Below are 18,030 nucleotides of genomic sequence, written 5' to 3' on the forward strand. Positions count from 1 at the left end.
GACAGGAAGTAGTTTGTGTAAAATGACTGAGTTGGGGAAGGATGATAAGTAATAGGGGTATAGCTCTGTTAAGAGGGAAATAGGGCTAAAAGGTAACAAAGTTTCTGTGAATATGAACACCCAAGCAGTAAGAAGTCTGGGACATAAAATCTAGAGAAGGGAAAATGTTTATGACTTCAAGGAGACACCGTGCTTCAGGTAAGCATTACTTAGGATCTGTTTGAGCCATTCTTAGTGCCTCTTCTCAGCTTTATGTTTTTAAAATAGTCATGAGCAAAAGAGAAAAAATCAAGAGAGCAGAGTCATGGCTGTTGTCAGACCTGGAAAAGAGGAGCAGAGGGGACATACAGAGACACAGAGTTAGTCCGCCAAAGACAGGAAATGTTGCTGCCACTTTAATGCAGTAGAGCTGCTGTGTAAGATAGACTACCATGTGGGTTTTTTTTTTTTTTTGAGTTTTACTTTAACCCTTTGTGACTTTTTTCCTCCTTCAGCTTCAGGTCCTCTATCCCCCTCCCCCAAAGTGGATTTAAACCGCATCACATTTTATGCTCTTGAAATTTAAGTACATGGACTGGAGAGATGGCCTAGTTGTCAAGAGCACTGCCTATTCTGAGTTCAATTCCTGAAAACCACATGGTAGCTCACCACCAACTGTAATGATTTCTGGTGCCCTCTTCTGGCCTGCGGGCACACATGCAGGCTGAGCACTATAGATAATAAGTAAACAAATTTTTTGAAAAAAGAAATTTAAGGACATACTGTCTCAATGTAAATCAAAGAGTTGAGGTTCTCTTTTCTTGTTCATATAAGCCACAAATACCTATATTCATATATATTTTTGAGCAATAACTTACTTGAGTAGGAAGAAAACAAGGGTGACCATATTTACTCTCTGTTTTTTTTTTAAAGGATTGTCAGGTTTTTTAAAAGGATTGGCAGGTTCTTTAGCTTTTTATAATAAGAAAAGCTTTCCATAAATTGCAGAAATGAACTGATATATACCTTATTAGTCATAAATTGAGCTTCATAAATATAGTTTTTGTTGAGTTCTTATTTCCTCAAAATGAGTGAAATTATAAAATCTCAAAGGCACATGCTCCACTAGTAATGGCCTAGACAAATATTATATATTATTATTTTAGAAGTTGGCCTCCTAGTCCAATTTAGATGATTACATTTTTCTCATTTCTAACTGGCTATTTACTGAGATGAAGAGTGGCAAACCATATTCTCATTTTTTCCAAATGGTAAGGACTTATAGAAAAAAGGAAAAGAGGAAAAATTAACATTCTGATGTTATTTTATCTCTCATTTGCCAATTCCTTGCACAGTATGTTTTACTTGACCACAGTCCTGCCACACAGTCTCACTTATCTGGTATTCAGTACCTTTCTATGTAAAAATATAAACACAAAGTTCATATATGGAAAGGAGGTTATGGCAAAGTATGTATATGTGTGTACGCACAGACTATTACACATAAGTTAATTCTCTTTGGTTCTGTTTGACAATGCTAAGGAAATTTTCCCTTTGTTATTGCCTGTGTTTCTCTCATCTGTCTGGCCAGATACAGAACTAGGACCAACCCAAGAGCATGCTACGTACCACTATTACCATTGTCTTAAACATTGTGTCCTTACAAGACAAACAAAAACTATAGTCACCACAGAGAAACCTTGGGAAACTTTTTGTAAAATAAAACTCTTGCCTAGCAACAGTTAATTATGAATTGGACCTTATGGGACTGTTCCCCTGCTGAACTATTGGTTACTGATAAATTCTGGAGGATGAGCTGTCATTGTCTATAGTTGTGTGCCCACTGAAGACTTCACTACATACCAATGGATGGTTCCAAGCCCACAGTCACGCACATAAACCACAGTGGGTCTTATAAACAAAAAAAAAACAAAAAAACAAAAAACAACCCCCCCAAAACCTCATAAATGTGGGCAGGAGACTTGAGCGAAAACAGGGATAATAGGAAGGGGGAATTAGAGAGTGGGCTGTAATAATCTGATGCACTTTATACATATATGAAGTGGTCAAAGAACACACTTAAAGTTAAAAACAAAACTTTGCTTTGTCAAAAAACATTACCCAAACTAAAGGGGTTTAATAGCCATTGATCAACTCTAATTCAGGAATAACTACTATAATAGCTAAATACAGAAACCAGTTTCCTGAAGATAATTTCTTTCTCAGCTGTATCTGTGATTCAGAGGTCATTTTCTGCTTTGACATGACATCAGCTGAGAACTTGAATAGAAGAGATGGACACATCCTCCACGCTTTTCCTAATCATATCAGGAGCCTGGCCTTATCACAAGACCAAAGTATGAAGTTAAATTAGTGCAGAAAAAAGTAGGTTACCAGTAAATATACTAGCTGTTACTTCAGGAAGATTTATTTTCTGTTTCATGAGCACTGAAGCAACATCTCAAAAACTGAAACAGAAACAGATTGGAGTTTGCAACATTATATCTTTTCTTTCATTTTCTTTCTTTTTTTTTTTTTTTTTTTTTTTTTTGCTTTTTCGAGACAGGGTTTCTCTGTGGCTTTGGAGCCTACCCTGGAACTATCTTTGTAGACCAGGCTGGTCTCGAACTCACAGAGATCCGCCTGCCTCTGCCTCCCGAGTGCTGGGATTAAAGGCGTGCGCCACCATCGCCCGGCTTTTTCTTTCATTTTCTTTAAATGCCATTATTATAGTGTCAAAAGTCACCAAGTTAGCTGTGCCTTGTTACACTTTAAAGAAGGTTAAAATTAAGCCTTTGCTTTGAAAATTCCATAAAACACTTATTTCTCAGGGCAAGACTAGCTAACCCCCTGAAGCTGATTGATGTGTTTCTCTTTCCTAAGCGTCATTTGTGGCATAACCCTTGCATTTGAGTTCTTAGTCACAGCATGGCTGTCCCCACTCCATATGTGCTTGCCATCACACTGCAAGTAAACCAAAGTTTTGAAATCAGTTAATACCATGAAGCACTTCTCCTATAACACAGAAGTGTGCAAGCTGAAAGGCTTACACACTATTCTTATTAGCAAGTATACCAGAAACAGATTGGAATTTATACTTTTGGAAAGAGTATAAATTAAGGAATATGGCTTAATAAGGGCAAAAGATCCCAGTCATGGCTGAGTTTGGACAGTTATTGTATGCAGTGACATTTAAAGGACAGCAGGACTTATAGCTGCTTTTCGACAGCTTGTCTGTCCTCTACATTCATTTTGACTTTGGGGTGTTTTCTATTTCAACCCAATTTCAGGGAATAAAGTTCTCCTCTTTCCCCTCTGACCTTCCCTTATTTTGCTACAGATCTTACTCTAGCACCTCCATAGAAGAGACCATGAAAAGGGGTGAGGACCCTCCCACCCCACCACCACGGCCACAGAAAACCCATTCCAGAGCCTCCTCCTTGGATCTGAATAAAGTCTTCCAGCCCAGTGTGCCAGGTGAAGTGCTGCCCTCCCACCTAAGACCTTCCCTTTCCTGCTGGAGCCAGTATATGTCTCTGCTGCAAAGGCCTCCGTGTGTCAGGGAAAAGAGCAGACAGACCTGGCAGTTTTCCTGGTCATGCAAATCTTTATGTTGCTGTGATATTCTTGGGCAGGAAAATTCCCAGACAGATACATAGCATATGGGTCTGGAGACTTGCCCACACTGCCGAGGAGGAAGAATGATGAAGTGCTTCTTTACTAAGAGAACAAAAATGCTTCAACTCCAGGCAGCTCTCAGTATGCTTGGCTGCCGTCTTATCCTCTCTATATGGTAATTTGTAAATAAGATGACTGGCATTTTCCTGAGACATTGTGTGGTTCTTCAGGGTAAGAGCTTGTGATAGGCACCTAGTCAAAATTTTCTATGGCAGTATATCCATGTGTTCTTAGGGTTCAATGCAGAAGACTCCAAATCTGACTAATGCTTGGGTGGAGGGTTCTTGTGGGTGGGCTGCTCTTGGGTTTCTGGGATTTTTTTTTTTTTGAGGCTACAACTGTATTGGGCCTGAGAGGTGTCAGAGAGGATTGCTCTTTCCCTTACTTCCTGTGAGGTAGGCTAAGTCCTAGGAAAGCCAAGGAGCAAAACATAAGAGACATGCCATCGCTTCTGGTGACAGCATAGATAGCACTGTCTCAGTTGTCCTTTGGTGAGCTGCAAGGGTCTTTCCACTGGTGTATGTAAGTGAACCATCAATATGACTTCCTGAAATGTTTTCTCAATCTGTGTGCAGTTTAAACCAAGGCAGACTTGGCTGCCAGCGATGTGTGGATTATTCCCCTTTCTACTAAAACAGAGAGTCTCATTGGCCTTCCCATTAGCATGATCTCAGTGTCCTGGCAGTGCTCAGAATGTTTCACTCATTCTAATAATGTATTCTACTAATAGTAAAGCTATAGATTATGTTTTAATATACTCAAATCTGAAACTCCCTATGAAACTGATTCCCTGCAGTGAGTTCATCAGATAAAAATTCCCCCCTCCATACTTCAATCCAAATTCTGAGATAAATTCATAGTGACTCATCTCTAGGGTAAGAGTAGCCATGGGTGATGATGTTATGAAAATTTCACTTGATTATAAGATTAGGAACTAGAAGACTCTACTATGGCTGCAAGATGATTAAAATAATCTGGAGAGCTGTTTCAGTATCTTTCCCTTGCAAGAACTGAGAATGGAAATGTATATGTGCCTGAGAGTGAGCTAATCTTTGTGCCTCAGTTTCTTTATCTTTAAAGTAATGCCAATATGTGCCGCCATGGGATTGTAACACTTTGGGTAGTTGAAAACATATGGCAAATGTCACCCTGTCTAGCCCAGGCACCTTAATATACATCCAAGGCTCATATTTTCATGGCTGGGAAGTTTCAGGAGCCGCCCTGATATTATGTTCTTGAGTGATGCAAGGAAAGCTCCATGACTTCTTGATGTTAGTGGAAAGTTCTGTAATTCTTTCTAGAAAGATTTTCAGAAGCCTTCCAGAGTGAGCAGACTCTAGCTTAGTCTATCATAGTATCCATTTGTTAACGAGCCTTCTATTTTTATTTTCTTTTGTTCCATCTCACTTTGCCCACAGGTAAATAAAATACATTCTCAAGTTCCCATCTCAGAGTTGTTCTAGAGAGATTCTGAATGTAGGCAGCAATCTTTTAACATCTTCATTGAAGACTTGTATTTCTTGATGAAAATATTTTGGTTTGATAAATGTCTTGGAGAAAACCCTGTGGTATGTCTAGATAAATCTAATAGTTGTACCAAAAAATAGCTAAGGGGTATTAGAGAGTGGACCCAATGGTTAAGAACACGACTACTGTTCCAGAGGACCTAGATTCAGTTTCCAGCACCTTCATGGATGCTCATAACCAGTTACAACTCTAGATCCAGGAGATCCAGCATTCTCTTCTGGCCTCCATGGACATTGCATGTGTGTGGTTCACAAACCTACTTGCAGGCAAAACACACATAGAAAAAAATAGCTGAGCAGACATATCTTGCATTCATTGCCTAATTCCACTGTTTTTTCAGAATTGGTTTACACAACTGAATTTTTGTTTTGTTTTGTTTTCATACAGGATCTTACTGTTTAGTTTACACTAGCATCAAAATCACTATGTAGTCCCAGGCTGGTCTTGAACTTGTGGAGGAATCCTCCTACATCAGCCTCTCAAGTGCTGGAGTTACAGGTGTGAGCTAGTATACCAAGCTTACACAAATGGCTTTCAGAAATGAACTTTTGAGAAGCAGTTTAAATTTATCTTATGAAGAATAGAATGTTTCTGTGATCTAAAAATCGGGTGGTGTGATTGTGTCTTTGGTTTATATTGCGGTGGTACAGCATGGTGACCAAGGCAATTTACAGAGGACTTATAATTCCAGAGTAATAAGAAGAGCCCATTACTGTGGTGGTGGAAAAGAGTGGCAGTGGGCAGTCACGGCAACCGGAGGAGCAAACTGAGAGCTGGCAGCTCACTACTTAAACTACAAGCAGGAAACAGAGCAAACTGAAATGGCACAAGCGCTTAAGCTCTCAAAATCTGCCCTTCATGATACACTTCTTCCAGCAAGGCATACTTCTATGTCTGCCCAAACAGGGCTACCAATTGAGGATTACATATCCAAATGCCTGGGAATATGGGGGACAATTCATTCAAACCACCATCTACTTAATTTTTTTCTATGTTAGTTCATTCTTACAGAAAAGTACAAAAGTTTTTCTGAATTATGTATAATTTTATTATGTTCTGTATTCTAGAAAATAGTAAAAAAGTTACAAACCAGAAATGCCTTAAGTAGAGACTAAACCTCCCAGAGAAGTCCACTGAAGGGAACTTATCTGAGTTTTTTCATTGTTCTTGTCTTTAGACATCCTTTTAGATAAACGGGATCAGACTACATTTGCCGTTCTGTGTCCTGTCCTTTCCAATTAGCCATTTGTCTATTTCATAGTGAAGAACTGTATCGCTCTTTTTAATGCATACATGATATGGATGCACCATAGTTGATGACGTATTGATGGAGAATTTCCCTTCAATATACACAAATCTCCCTTTCTTCTTCCACAATCTTACCTTGCTCTTAAGTTTCAAACAAGGCAAAAGTTATCAGTGATTCCAAATCCACACTTTTGTTTCCTCATCTGATTATTTTCTTTTGCTAAATCCTAAATGTAGGAGTTTTGAGATCAACGACTATAGATGTTTACTTTTTGTTTGTTTGTTTGTTTTTGAGATGGTGGTTCTCTGTGTTGCCCTGGCTGACATGGAACTTGCTCTGTAGAAAAGGCTGGCCTCAAACTCAGAGATCTGCCTGCCTCTGCCTTCTGAGTGCTGGGATTAAGGTGTGCACCACCACCTGGCTAGCTGTAAATGTATGATGCTAGACAGCTGCAGCAAACCTGTTGGCTTACCTCATTTCTAGCATTGTCTGAGAGTATTCCCTTACACCATCACCATCATGGCTCAGTCTTCATCTTTTTGGAGCTAGGCAAAAACTTTCCTGATTCCTTCTAAGGACAAGCATCCTTTCATACGATTATTGACCATTATTTCTTCCTTCGTGACTCTTCTGCTCACAAGGTTCACCCAGCTTCTGTTGACTAATCACAGATACCGCTTATTGGTATTTTTCCATCTTGTCTGAGAACTTCTATACTTCTCTTATCCAAGGCATGTAAGAATGTCAGTAGCTACAAGCTACTGTGATTTGCTGCTCTGCTACGTCCTTATCACTTCAGTCTCTCCTTCTGCTAATTTTGTTCCTTAAGACAAAGTCTATCTGGGAGGCTCTGCCTATAAAACCAGGACTGAGGATATGGGAAAGTGAGTAAGATGACTTGAGATGAAACAAGATATTGATGAATTAAAAAACAAAGCTAAAGCAAAGCCTCTTTTAAAAAGTGGAATCCACAGGGTGGTAGAAAGCAGTGTGTGTTGCCAAGGTGCTGAGAGATAGTAACTTAAAGTGAAATGACAATGTGGAAAAGAAATTAGATGAAATTCACCCATCTCAGCATTACCTACCATTTCAGAGTATTTTTATTAGTATCTGCTGCTACCTCCTGGAATGTGGCTGAAATGACAGAGGCATTCTGGAGCCTTCTTCCAGGTGCTGCTATGTGCTTCAGATTACTTTTCTGTTTCCCTTCAAGACAGGGGAATAGAGGACTTCCGAAAGCCTCCATTGTGACATGTGTGCTCAGATCAGGGCTTTGGCTTCATTTGGGAAGTTTACTTAGGGGTGAGCTGGGAGAAATTTGTCCTGGATTTTCTATATATGACTATTTCTCTCTGTAACTTGAGAAGCCAGAAACTCCTTGGAAGTAAGCGATGCTTCCAAGGCCAGGCTTTTCTCTCAAGTTCTCTGAAGGATACATTTGCTCGGTTCTGCCTTGCAGATTGCCTCATGTCTCTTTCCTGTAAGAGTTAGTTGTTTCTCTTTGAAATTTAGTAGAATTTAAAATTTTAGTAGGATTATGGGATCCCTGCCCCGTGTCCAATATTTTAGGCTCGTGACACAAATCTAGTCTAAGCAGTTGTATTTTTCTAAGTTGAAGTATTATTAAGATATAATTCACTCACTGTCTAACTTACCTTTAAAAAAGTATATGGTTCAGTGGCCTTTGTGTATGTATAGAACTATACTATAAATATACATCCACACTCTCTAATTTCAGAGCACTTTCAACACCCCAGAAAGAAATCTTTACCCGTTACCAGTCATTTCTCATTCTACTCTTTCTTCCCTCTAGTTCCTGGTAACCACCAACATACTTTATATTTCTATGGACACACGTGTTCTAAACATTCTGTATTAATAGAAATGCATTCTTTTCTTTCATTTAACTTAAAGTTTTCAATGTTCATCCACACTGTAATTTTTATTGTTTATCTCTTGATGAACTTTTGGGTTGTTTCTACTTTTTGATAATTCTGGATAGTTCTTTGATCATTCAGGTTCAAGTTTTCGTGAAAGTATGCTTTTGCTTTTCTTGGATATATACACAGGAGTAGAATTTCTGCTTCATATGGCAACATTCTACTGAATATTTTGAGAATTTCTTGAACTGTTTTCCAAAGCAGCTTTACCAATTTGCCACTTCACTGGTAGTGCATAAGGATTCCAAACCATTCCAATTCATTACATCCTGAACATATTTGGTATAGCTTTCTTTCTTTAGCTTCTTCATGAATGGGAATCTACTATATGTCATGTTGGAATAAATATCCATAAATTTTCTGCATTTCAAATTTGGGTATTTTCCTTTTATTATTGATTTGTAAGTTTTATGAATATATTCTATAATTTTATTTTCTGATCTTTCATATACAAATATTTTCTATCATTCTGTGGGTTTGTCTTTTGCACTTTTTCTTCTTTTAATTGAAAATAGATTTTTTTCCTCAAACAATACATCCAGACCATAGCCTTCCCTCTCTCTATTCCTCCTAGTCCCCAACCTCCCCTCTCCCTCAGATCTGTTCCCCCTGTTTCCCTTCAGAAATGAGCAAGCCTCCAAGAGACAACACACATGGAAAAAAAAAAAACAAGATTCAGTAAGACAAAGCAAAAGCCATTGAGGCTCAACAACGCAATCCAATAGGAGGAAAAGATTTCCAAGAGCACACAAAAGACTCAGAGACACACAAAGTCTCACTTTTAGTAGTCCCACAGAAACACCAGTAGTTATATCACACAGAGAGAACCTGGTGCAGATCCATGCAGGCCCTGTACATGCTGCTTCAGTCCCTGTGAACCTAGATGACTCCTACTTAGTTGATTCAGTGGGCCACATTGTCCTGGTGTCCTATATACCTTCTATTTCTTACAGTCTTTCCTCCCACTCTTCCATGGGGTTCCCTGAGCTGGCGGGGGACGGGGACATGACCAGATGGAGATCTACAATTTAGACTCTCTCTCTGCATAATGTCTAACTGTTGGTCTCTGTACCTGATCCCATTTTGCTGCTGGAGGAAGCCTCTGTGATGATGACTGGGTAAGGCACCAATCTGAGTATAGCAGAATATCAGTAGAAATTATTTCATTTGAATTCTTTTGCCAGTAGTGTTTGGTTCTACCATAGGTCTCTAGGGTATCTAGTCTGGGGTTCCTGGCCATCTAGTCTGGGTTGGGCATGAGCTCATTGTGGTGTGGGTCTCAAGTTAAACCAGACATTGATTGGCCACTCCAAGTTTTCAGCCACAATTGCCCCAGCACATCTCTCCAGCTTTAAATTTTTTTTTTTAAAGATTGTGATTTAATTACATTTCTCTCTTACCCCTCCCTACTCTCCTTCTAATTCATAGCTCTTGTAGAATGTTTTGGTTTCAGGAATTACAAGATCCTCTACTTTATTCTTTTTCAGGATTTTTTTTTCATTATTCTGATTCTCTAGCATTCCCATATGAAATTTAGGATTATCTTGTCAGTTCCTGCAAAAAAAAAATATGATTGGTGTTTTGTTAGGAACTTCATTAATTTTTAGATTAAGTTTGGTTAGTAATATTGTCTTAATAATACTGTCTTCTACTCCCCAAACACAGACTGGCTTTTTGTTTAAATTGCTTTTTAAATTTAAATTTCTTTCAATAGTGTCTTTTTTAATTTTAATTTTTTAAAAGAAAACAAGCTATCTTGTTTCATTTTACATTCCAATCCCGGTTCCCACTCCCTCCCATCCTCCTCCACTCCACTTACCCCCACTCCACAGAGAGGATAAGGTACATTGCTTTGGGGAAGGTCAAGGCCCTCCCTACGATATCTAGGCTGAGCAAGGTATCCATCCAAAGAGAATTCCCAAAAAGTCAGTACACGCAGTATGGATAAATCCTGGTGCCACTGCTAGTGGCCCTTCAGTCTGTCCCAGCCATACAACTGTCACTCACATTCTGAACACCTAGTTTGATCCTATGCTTGTTCCTTCCCAGTCCAGCTGGAGTTGGTGAGCTCCCATTAGCTCAGGTGAACTGTTTCAGTGGGTGTATCCATTATAGTCTTGATCTCTTTGCTCATATTCTCACTCCTCCCACTTTCAACTGGACTTTGGGAGCTCAGCTCAGTGCTCTGCTGTCATCTTTGTGCTATCCTGGGAATTTCTCTAATGCCAGATTTCTCCCTAGCCCCATAATGGCTCCCTCAATCAAGATATCTCTTTCCTTGCTCTCTTCTCTATCCTTCCTCCATTTTGACTATCCCATTCCCATAAGTTCTTCTCCCCCTCCCCTTCTCCACTCCTCTTCCCCTTCTGCTCTCCCTATTCCCCCAACTGCCATGTTCCCAATTTTATCAGGCAAACTTGTCTGTTTCAACTTTCCAGATGGATCTATGTATGTTTTTTCTTAGGGTTCATCTTGTTACTTAGCTTCTCTAGGATCATGGACTATAGGCTTTACAGCCAGTATCCACTTATGAGTGAGTATATACCATGTTCATCTTTCTGGGTCTGGGTATCAACCTACCTTAGGACCCAGCAATACCACTCTTGGGCATATACCCAAAATATGTTCCATCATACTACAAGGACATTTGCTCAACTATGTTCATAGCAGCATTATTTGTAATAACCAGAACGTGGAAACAACCTAGATGAATGAAGGAAGTGTGGCACATCTACACATTAGAGTACTACTCAGTGGTAAAAAACAATGACATCTTGAAATTTGCATGCAAATGGATGGAACTGAGTGAGGTAACCCAGACCCAGAAAGATGAACATGGTATGTACTTGCTCATTAAGTCAATAGTGTCTTTTTTTTTTTTTGAGACAATGTTTCTCTGTGTAGCCTGGCTGTCCTGGAACTTACTCTTGTAAACCAGGCTGGCCTTGATCTCACAAATCTCTGCCTCCCGAGTGCTGGGATTAAAGGCATGTGCCACTTCCTCCCGGCTTTAGTAGTGTCTTTTATTTTATAAGCATACAGATCTTATATTATTAAATTTATTTCTAGAAACTTTGTTCTTTTTGATTCATTCTATTCTAAATAAACTTTACAAGGAAAATTCATTTTCAAAGCCTTCAACTGATAGATAATGTATAGAAATACAGTTGACAAGTTTTTTTTATCATGAATTTTGTAACTCACTGAATTTTTGTCTGGACACATCTTATTATGAAGTTAACATAGTGAGGTGGGTCACGTGCTTATTATTGGCTCCTAAAAGCTTAGCTAATAATCTTTTAGCTGCTGACAATTTAAAGATGAAACTTTTTATCATCTTTTAGTGTTTGGAAGACACCAGTAGGATCATTATTGACTGTTAGATTATTTCAGCTTAAATTTTTCTCTTGTGTATGAAATAATTGCTCTAGGATCATTTATCAAGTAATATATACTTTATCTATGAAGTGGGCATTTTGTCTTAAGTCAGACTTCCCTATTTATATTTCTGGGTTTTTCACTTCACCACTGCCTACCACCAGATATAATAGTTATGAATGACAAGAATTTGTGTCACCATACAGAGGACACATTTAAAGCATTTTGTGTACATTATCTTCAAATTTATAGTAACCCTGCAAGATAGGTACTGTTTCCTCCTCATTTTACAGATATAGATACGAGTGCAAGTTTGTCAAAGGCCGATGAGCCAGTAGCAGTTAAAACTAGGATCTTAACTATATGCTCTAATGCCAGGGGCCCTGTTTTGCAGTAGCAAAGGGGGCCCTATTTCTCTTCTGTCTTCTCTGCTTGCCTTCCCCATTTCATCTGCTCAATCAAATATTTCATAGGAGTGTTTGCTGAGCTCCCTGTGATGGAAGTAGTACAGGAGACATCAAGCTGTTTCTTCTTTTCCTCATTCACCTCACATTGCTTTCCCAGCCCTTCACGGAGACTCAGGTCTTTGACTGTCAGTGACCCACCTGTTTTGAAGAGCTAAGGGGTCCCTTCTAGTTTTCCAGATTGGAATTCTTGCTTTTGGAGCTGATCTTACTTGTCTTAGAGGATTTGCTCTAAGAACTAACACAGCCGGAATTTATATTGACAGAGCATTAATCAACCTTTTTGAGGGTTTCAGTACTTGAGAGATTATAAAACGTGTTGGCTGCAGCCTAGTGTTCCTTTGGCATGAGATTTGAAGTCTAGAAGTTCATGTAAACAACAAGAAGTACATTTGGACATTGGCCTAGATGAAACTTTTCAGAGGTAGGAGAATAGTCCAGGTTGTTTCTGAGCTGAGGTGTGCCAGGACTCAGCATGAACATAGAGATGAAAGCATACTTTGCAGAGTATGGGCCAGTGCACTGTCTGTCCTTGGATTCTTTTGCCTTTTCTCATTCCCATCTGTCTTTATTTAGAAGATAGTTTCTTCTCCAACAAATTCTGTGCACCTTTCTCTATTAACAAAGTGCTCCAGTTTGGGCCTGTAGAAGGTAAAAGCCTGGGGATTTAACAGTCTTTGCCAAGACAGGGGTTAAGGCGGTGCTGCTGCTGAGCAGGGTGCATTCTCTTTGTCTACTTTCAGGTTTTATGGAGATTCCTGGCTGGTGAATACTTTTAGGAGGGCTTGTAGGGGAGGAACAGGACCATAATCTCTGGAGAATAGTTAAGAGTGAGCACCCTTTTGAAAATGTACATAAAGACTCATTTCAGTAGTAGACAAATTCTTTCTTGGATGTACAATTTAAACATGAGCCTGTTTCTCCTCCTTTTCTTGTTTCTGTTTTGTTTTTCTCCTGAGACGAGGTTTTCTATGTAGCTCTGACTGTCCTAGAATTCACTCTGTAGATCAGGCTGATCTCGAACTCAGAGATCGCCTCTGTCTTCCAAGTGCTGGGATTAAATGTATGTGCCACTGCCACCCAGATCCATTTCTTGACCTCATCCCCCACCAAGTGCCGTGTGCCACCTTACCTCAGGCCACTGACATTTGGTAGTACATTTGTGAATGTATATGTGTCTATATGAAATTGACTTCAGGGTTTATGTCTTTAAAATACTTGAGACCCTAGTATGAATGTTTTCTTTATCACTTTTTCATGATAATGTTATTTCCTAAAGATATACCCATGTCTATACTGATAGTTTTGGTTTTTCTTTTATACATATATCCTGTACACTGGCTACTTTATTTAAAAACTATATTATGGAAAATTTCAAATTTAGTGAACCCTTTCCATATACTATTTTGCTACAATCCTAAGTATAAATATTATATAATCCCTATAAGACTTTGTGTATGTGTGAGAGAGAGCTTTTGTTTTTATTATTATTTGTTGGTTGTTGAATTATTTAAAAATTTTTGTTTATATATAAATTAATGTGTTTCACTGACTTTTTGTCTATGCAAATCACTGTAATTTACTCATATTCACCCCCTACTACATTCTTTTGTCATTCCTCTCCTCCCTCTACTTCCCTTCTATTCCCCTTCTAATTAATAAAATCAGCAATAGTTTATAAATATCATTTATTATTCATCTAGTTTTCTGATTTCTCCCAAGTATGTCTTTTTGTAGTGGCTTGTTCAAATCAAGATTCAAACTTATGACTATATGTGCATTTATTCTTGTTTTGATAATCTATCCCTTAATTGGTAGGTTTCTTCCTTATCATTTTTCCTTTATACTTGTTTATTCATTCATTCATTCATTCATCATGCAATCATTCATTCATAAAAAGTCACTTATCCTCTTGACTTCCAATTTCAGGGTTTTGGCTGTTTACTTATTCTTCCATCTGCTTTATTTCCTATGAACTAGTAGGTATATTTAGGCTTGATTAGAATCAAATTTGTTTAACAAGAATATTTCCTAGTGATGCTGTGTATTTTCCTGTTCCATATTAGGAGATTCTTGATATTTAATGCCTTTCTAATTGGGATTGTTTGCCTCATTAATTAGTTCTTATAGTATTAGCCTTCTTCATGTAATGTGATAGCGATCCCCATCAAGTTTTCAAATAATAATTTTTATCATCAATTGATCATTGCTGTCTACATATAACAATATACTGGTAAATGTTTAAAACCTGTCATTTGCCAAATTTTATAGTGTAAACACTCCTGCCCTGGATGCTTTCATGCCTAATGATGTGTCACTGAATATGGGGCTATGAACAGGTGCACACAGCAGGCCCTCAGAAGCTTGCATGAGCACTTTCCAGAAAACTGCTGCTCAGGCCACTATCTCACTGGTCAATTCAAAACTATGTTATTGCATTTTATTAATCTGACCTTTGTTAATTAATGTTGTTCATTTAGCCATTTTTTATTGTTGAACATTAAGCTCATGACTAAAGTTTGTGAGCCAAAGGAAACCACAATGCAATGTAATTTTGGTATATGTAGGAGCTTATAGAATTTTCTGAAAATTGTTATAACCTTTATTGTTGGTTGTCAGGGAGAGTGTTGTATTTATTCTATCAGTATTTAATGAGTGCTTACTGCATGCTTGGCATTGTCAGAATCCCAAGAGGAATATGGATATGACTCTCACTCTTCCAGTTAATATCATGTGACATGTGATTGAGAGAAGGATACTGAATGTGGGCACTTGCAAGTGAGAATGATCAGTAAATGTGTAGGCAGAGAGAATGCAGGGCTGTTGAAGTAGATGGCAAAACACTGATACTATTTTTGAAGTCAAATCCTATTGGTTCTTGTTGATGCCTGCATTTGTTCATTTCCCATTGCTAGTTGCCCAGGAGGCTACTATAGTAGTTTCTACTCTTGTCTGTTCCCCAGGAGCTATAGGATTAATATTTTTTTCAAGTATATCTATGAGGTTGCTTTTCTCCATACAACTTTCAAGACCTGTTATGTCAATACCTAATTCCTGTTACTACTAAAATTGAAGTCACAATAATATACAAATTCAATGTAACCAAAGGTATGGGACACTATGAAAACAGTGCTAAGAGGAAAGTTCATAGCATTATGCATACATAAAGAAAGTGGAGAAATCTCACGCTAGTGAATTAACAGCAAACCTGAAAGCTCTAAAACAAAGAGAAGCAGACTCACCCAAGAAGTAGATGACAGGAAATAATCAAATTGAGGGCTGATATCAATAAAATAGAAACAAAGAAACAATACAAATAATCAATGAAACATAGAGCTGGTTCTTTGAGAAAATCAACAAGATAGACAAACCCTTATCCAAACTAATCAAAAGGCAGAGAGAGAACATCCGAATTAACAAAATCAGAAATGAAAAGGGGAAATAACAACAGACAAGGAGGAAATCCAGAGAATCATTAGTTCTTACTACAAAAATCTGTATTCCACAAAATTGTAAATGTAAAAAGAAATGGACAATTTTCTGGATAGGTACCACATACCAAAATTTAATCAATACCAAGTGAACAATTTAAATATATTTTGAACCTGTATCAATATACAAAAACTATACCAATGTAAATTGTCCATAAATAATAGCTCACAAGTATCCAATATTATTATCCCCTTTTCTTTTTTATTACTTTAATGAATACCAATCCAAATTCCCACTCCCTCCCCTCCTCCCAGTCCCTCCACACACCCTCCCACCCCACCCCCTCTAAGCCTAAGAGAGGGTAAGGCACTTTGCCCTGTGGAAAGTCCAAGGCCCTCCCTACTACATCTAGGCTGAGCAAGGCATACATCCAAGGAAAATAGGATCCCAAAAAGCCAGTACATGCAGTAGAGATAAATCCCAGTGCCATTGTCAGTGGCCACTCAGTCTGCCCCAACTGTCAACCATATTCAGAGGGACTAATTTGATCCTATGCTTGGTCATTCCCAGTCCAGTTGGAGTTGGTGAGCTCCCATTAGCTCAAGCAAACTGTCTCAGTGGATGAACCCCTCATGGTCTTGACCTCTTTGCTCATATTCTCACTCCTCTCATACTTCAGCTGGACCTTGGGAATTCAGTCCAGTGCTCTGATGTGGGTCTCTGCCTCTGTTTCATCTGTTAGACGAAGGTTCTATGGTGATGATTAAGATAATCATCAGTCTGACAACAGGGCAAAGCCAATTCAGGAACCCTCTCCTCTATTGCCCAGGGTCTTAGCTGGGGTCATCCTTGTGAATTCCTGAGAATTTTTCTAGAGCCAGGTTTCTTGTGAATCTCATAATGGCTCCATTAATCAAGATATCTCTTTCCTTACTCTCATATCTGTTCTTCCCCCATCTCCACTATCCCATTCCCTCAAGTTCTCCTCAGCCCTTCCCTTATTCCCCCTTCCTCCCCTTCTCCCTTTCCTTCTACCCCCTGCTCCCAATTTTGTCAGGTGATCTTGCCTGTTTCTAATTTCCAGGGTCTATATATGTTTTTCTTTGGTTTCACCTTATTACTTAACTTCTCTAGGATCATGAACTATAGGCTCAGTGTCCTTTGTTTATGGATAGACTCCACTAATGAGTGAGTACATACAATATTCATTTTTTTGGACCTGGGTTACCTCACTCAGGATAGTGTTTTCTAATTCCATCCATTTGCATGCAAAATTCAAGTTGTCATTGTTTTATACCACTGAGTAGTACTCTAATGTGTAAATGTGCCACAATTTCTTTATCCACTCTTCAGTTGAGGGGCATCTAGGTTGTTTCCAGGTTCTGGGTATTACAAATGCTGCTATGAACATAGTTGAACAAATACTTTTGTAGTATGATTGATCATCTTTTAGGTGTATGTCCAAGAGTGGTATTGCTGGATCCTGAGGTAGGTTGATTCCCAATTTTCTAAGAAACCGCCATACTGATTTCTAAAGTGGTTGTATAAGTTTGCATTCCCACCAGCAATGGATGAATGTTCCACTTACTCCACATCCTCTCCAATATAAGCTGTCCTTAGTGTTTTTGATCTTAGCCATTCTGACAGGTGTAAGATGGTATCTCAGAGTTGTTTTGATTTGCATTTCCCTGAAAGCTAAGGAAGTTGAACATTTCCTTAAGTATCTTTTGGCCATATGAAATTCTTCTGTTGAGAATTCTGTTTAGATCAGGGCCCCATTTTTAAATTGGGTTATTTAGAATTTTACTGTATTATTTCTTGATTCTTTATATGTTTCCCATTTAGAAGGATGCCTTTTTGTCTTATTTTGTCTTATAGAAGCTTTTTAGTTTTAGGAGGTTCCATTTATTTATTGTTGCTCTCAGTGTCTGAGCTACTGTGGTTATATTTAGGAAGTGGTCTCCTGTGCCCACGCATTGAACGTTACTTCCTACTTCCTCTTCTATCAGGGTCAGGGTGGTCGGATTTATATTGAGGTCTTTAATCCATTTGGACTTGAGTTTTATGCATGGTGATGGATATGAATCTATTTTCATTCTTCTACATGTTGACATCCAGTTATACCAGCACGATTTGTTGAAGATGCTTTCTTTTTTCAATTGTATAATTTTAGCTTCTTTGTCAAAAATCAGGTGTTCATAGGTGTGTAGATTAATATCCATGTCTTCAATTTGATTCCGTTGGTTAATGTCTCTGTTTTTATGCCAATACCAAGCTGTTTTCATAACTGTAGCTCTGTAATAGAGCTTGATATCAGGGATGGTAATAGCTCCAGAAGTTTCTTTATTGTATAGGATTATTTTGTTATTTTGGCTATCCTGTT

The 18,030-nt window shown here is 38.4% G+C and overlaps 1 protein-coding gene across 10 annotated transcripts in view; it reads left to right on the forward strand.

The window, feature by feature from the left end:
- The window catches only part of LOC121444770 (ralBP1-associated Eps domain-containing protein 2), a 282,845-nt gene that overhangs the window by 173,121 nt on the left and 91,694 nt on the right, over positions 1-18,030 (forward strand). For 5 of the 10 annotated variants that reach the window (XM_041646677.1, XM_041646679.1, XM_041646680.1 and 2 more), the window contains one exon: positions 3,320-3,456. The exons of the other annotated variants lie outside the window; for them this stretch is intronic. In XM_041646677.1, the coding sequence (XP_041502611.1) occupies positions 3,320-3,456 (137 nt within the window). The remainder of the gene's footprint in view (positions 1-3,319; positions 3,457-18,030) is intronic. 10 annotated transcript variants of the gene reach the window in all.

This window comes from Microtus oregoni, unplaced genomic scaffold, assembly GCF_018167655.1.
Source record: "Microtus oregoni isolate MIOR12 unplaced genomic scaffold, Mior012 000140F_ref0000409, whole genome shotgun sequence".
Classification (NCBI taxonomy): domain Eukaryota; kingdom Metazoa; phylum Chordata; class Mammalia; order Rodentia; family Cricetidae; genus Microtus; species Microtus oregoni.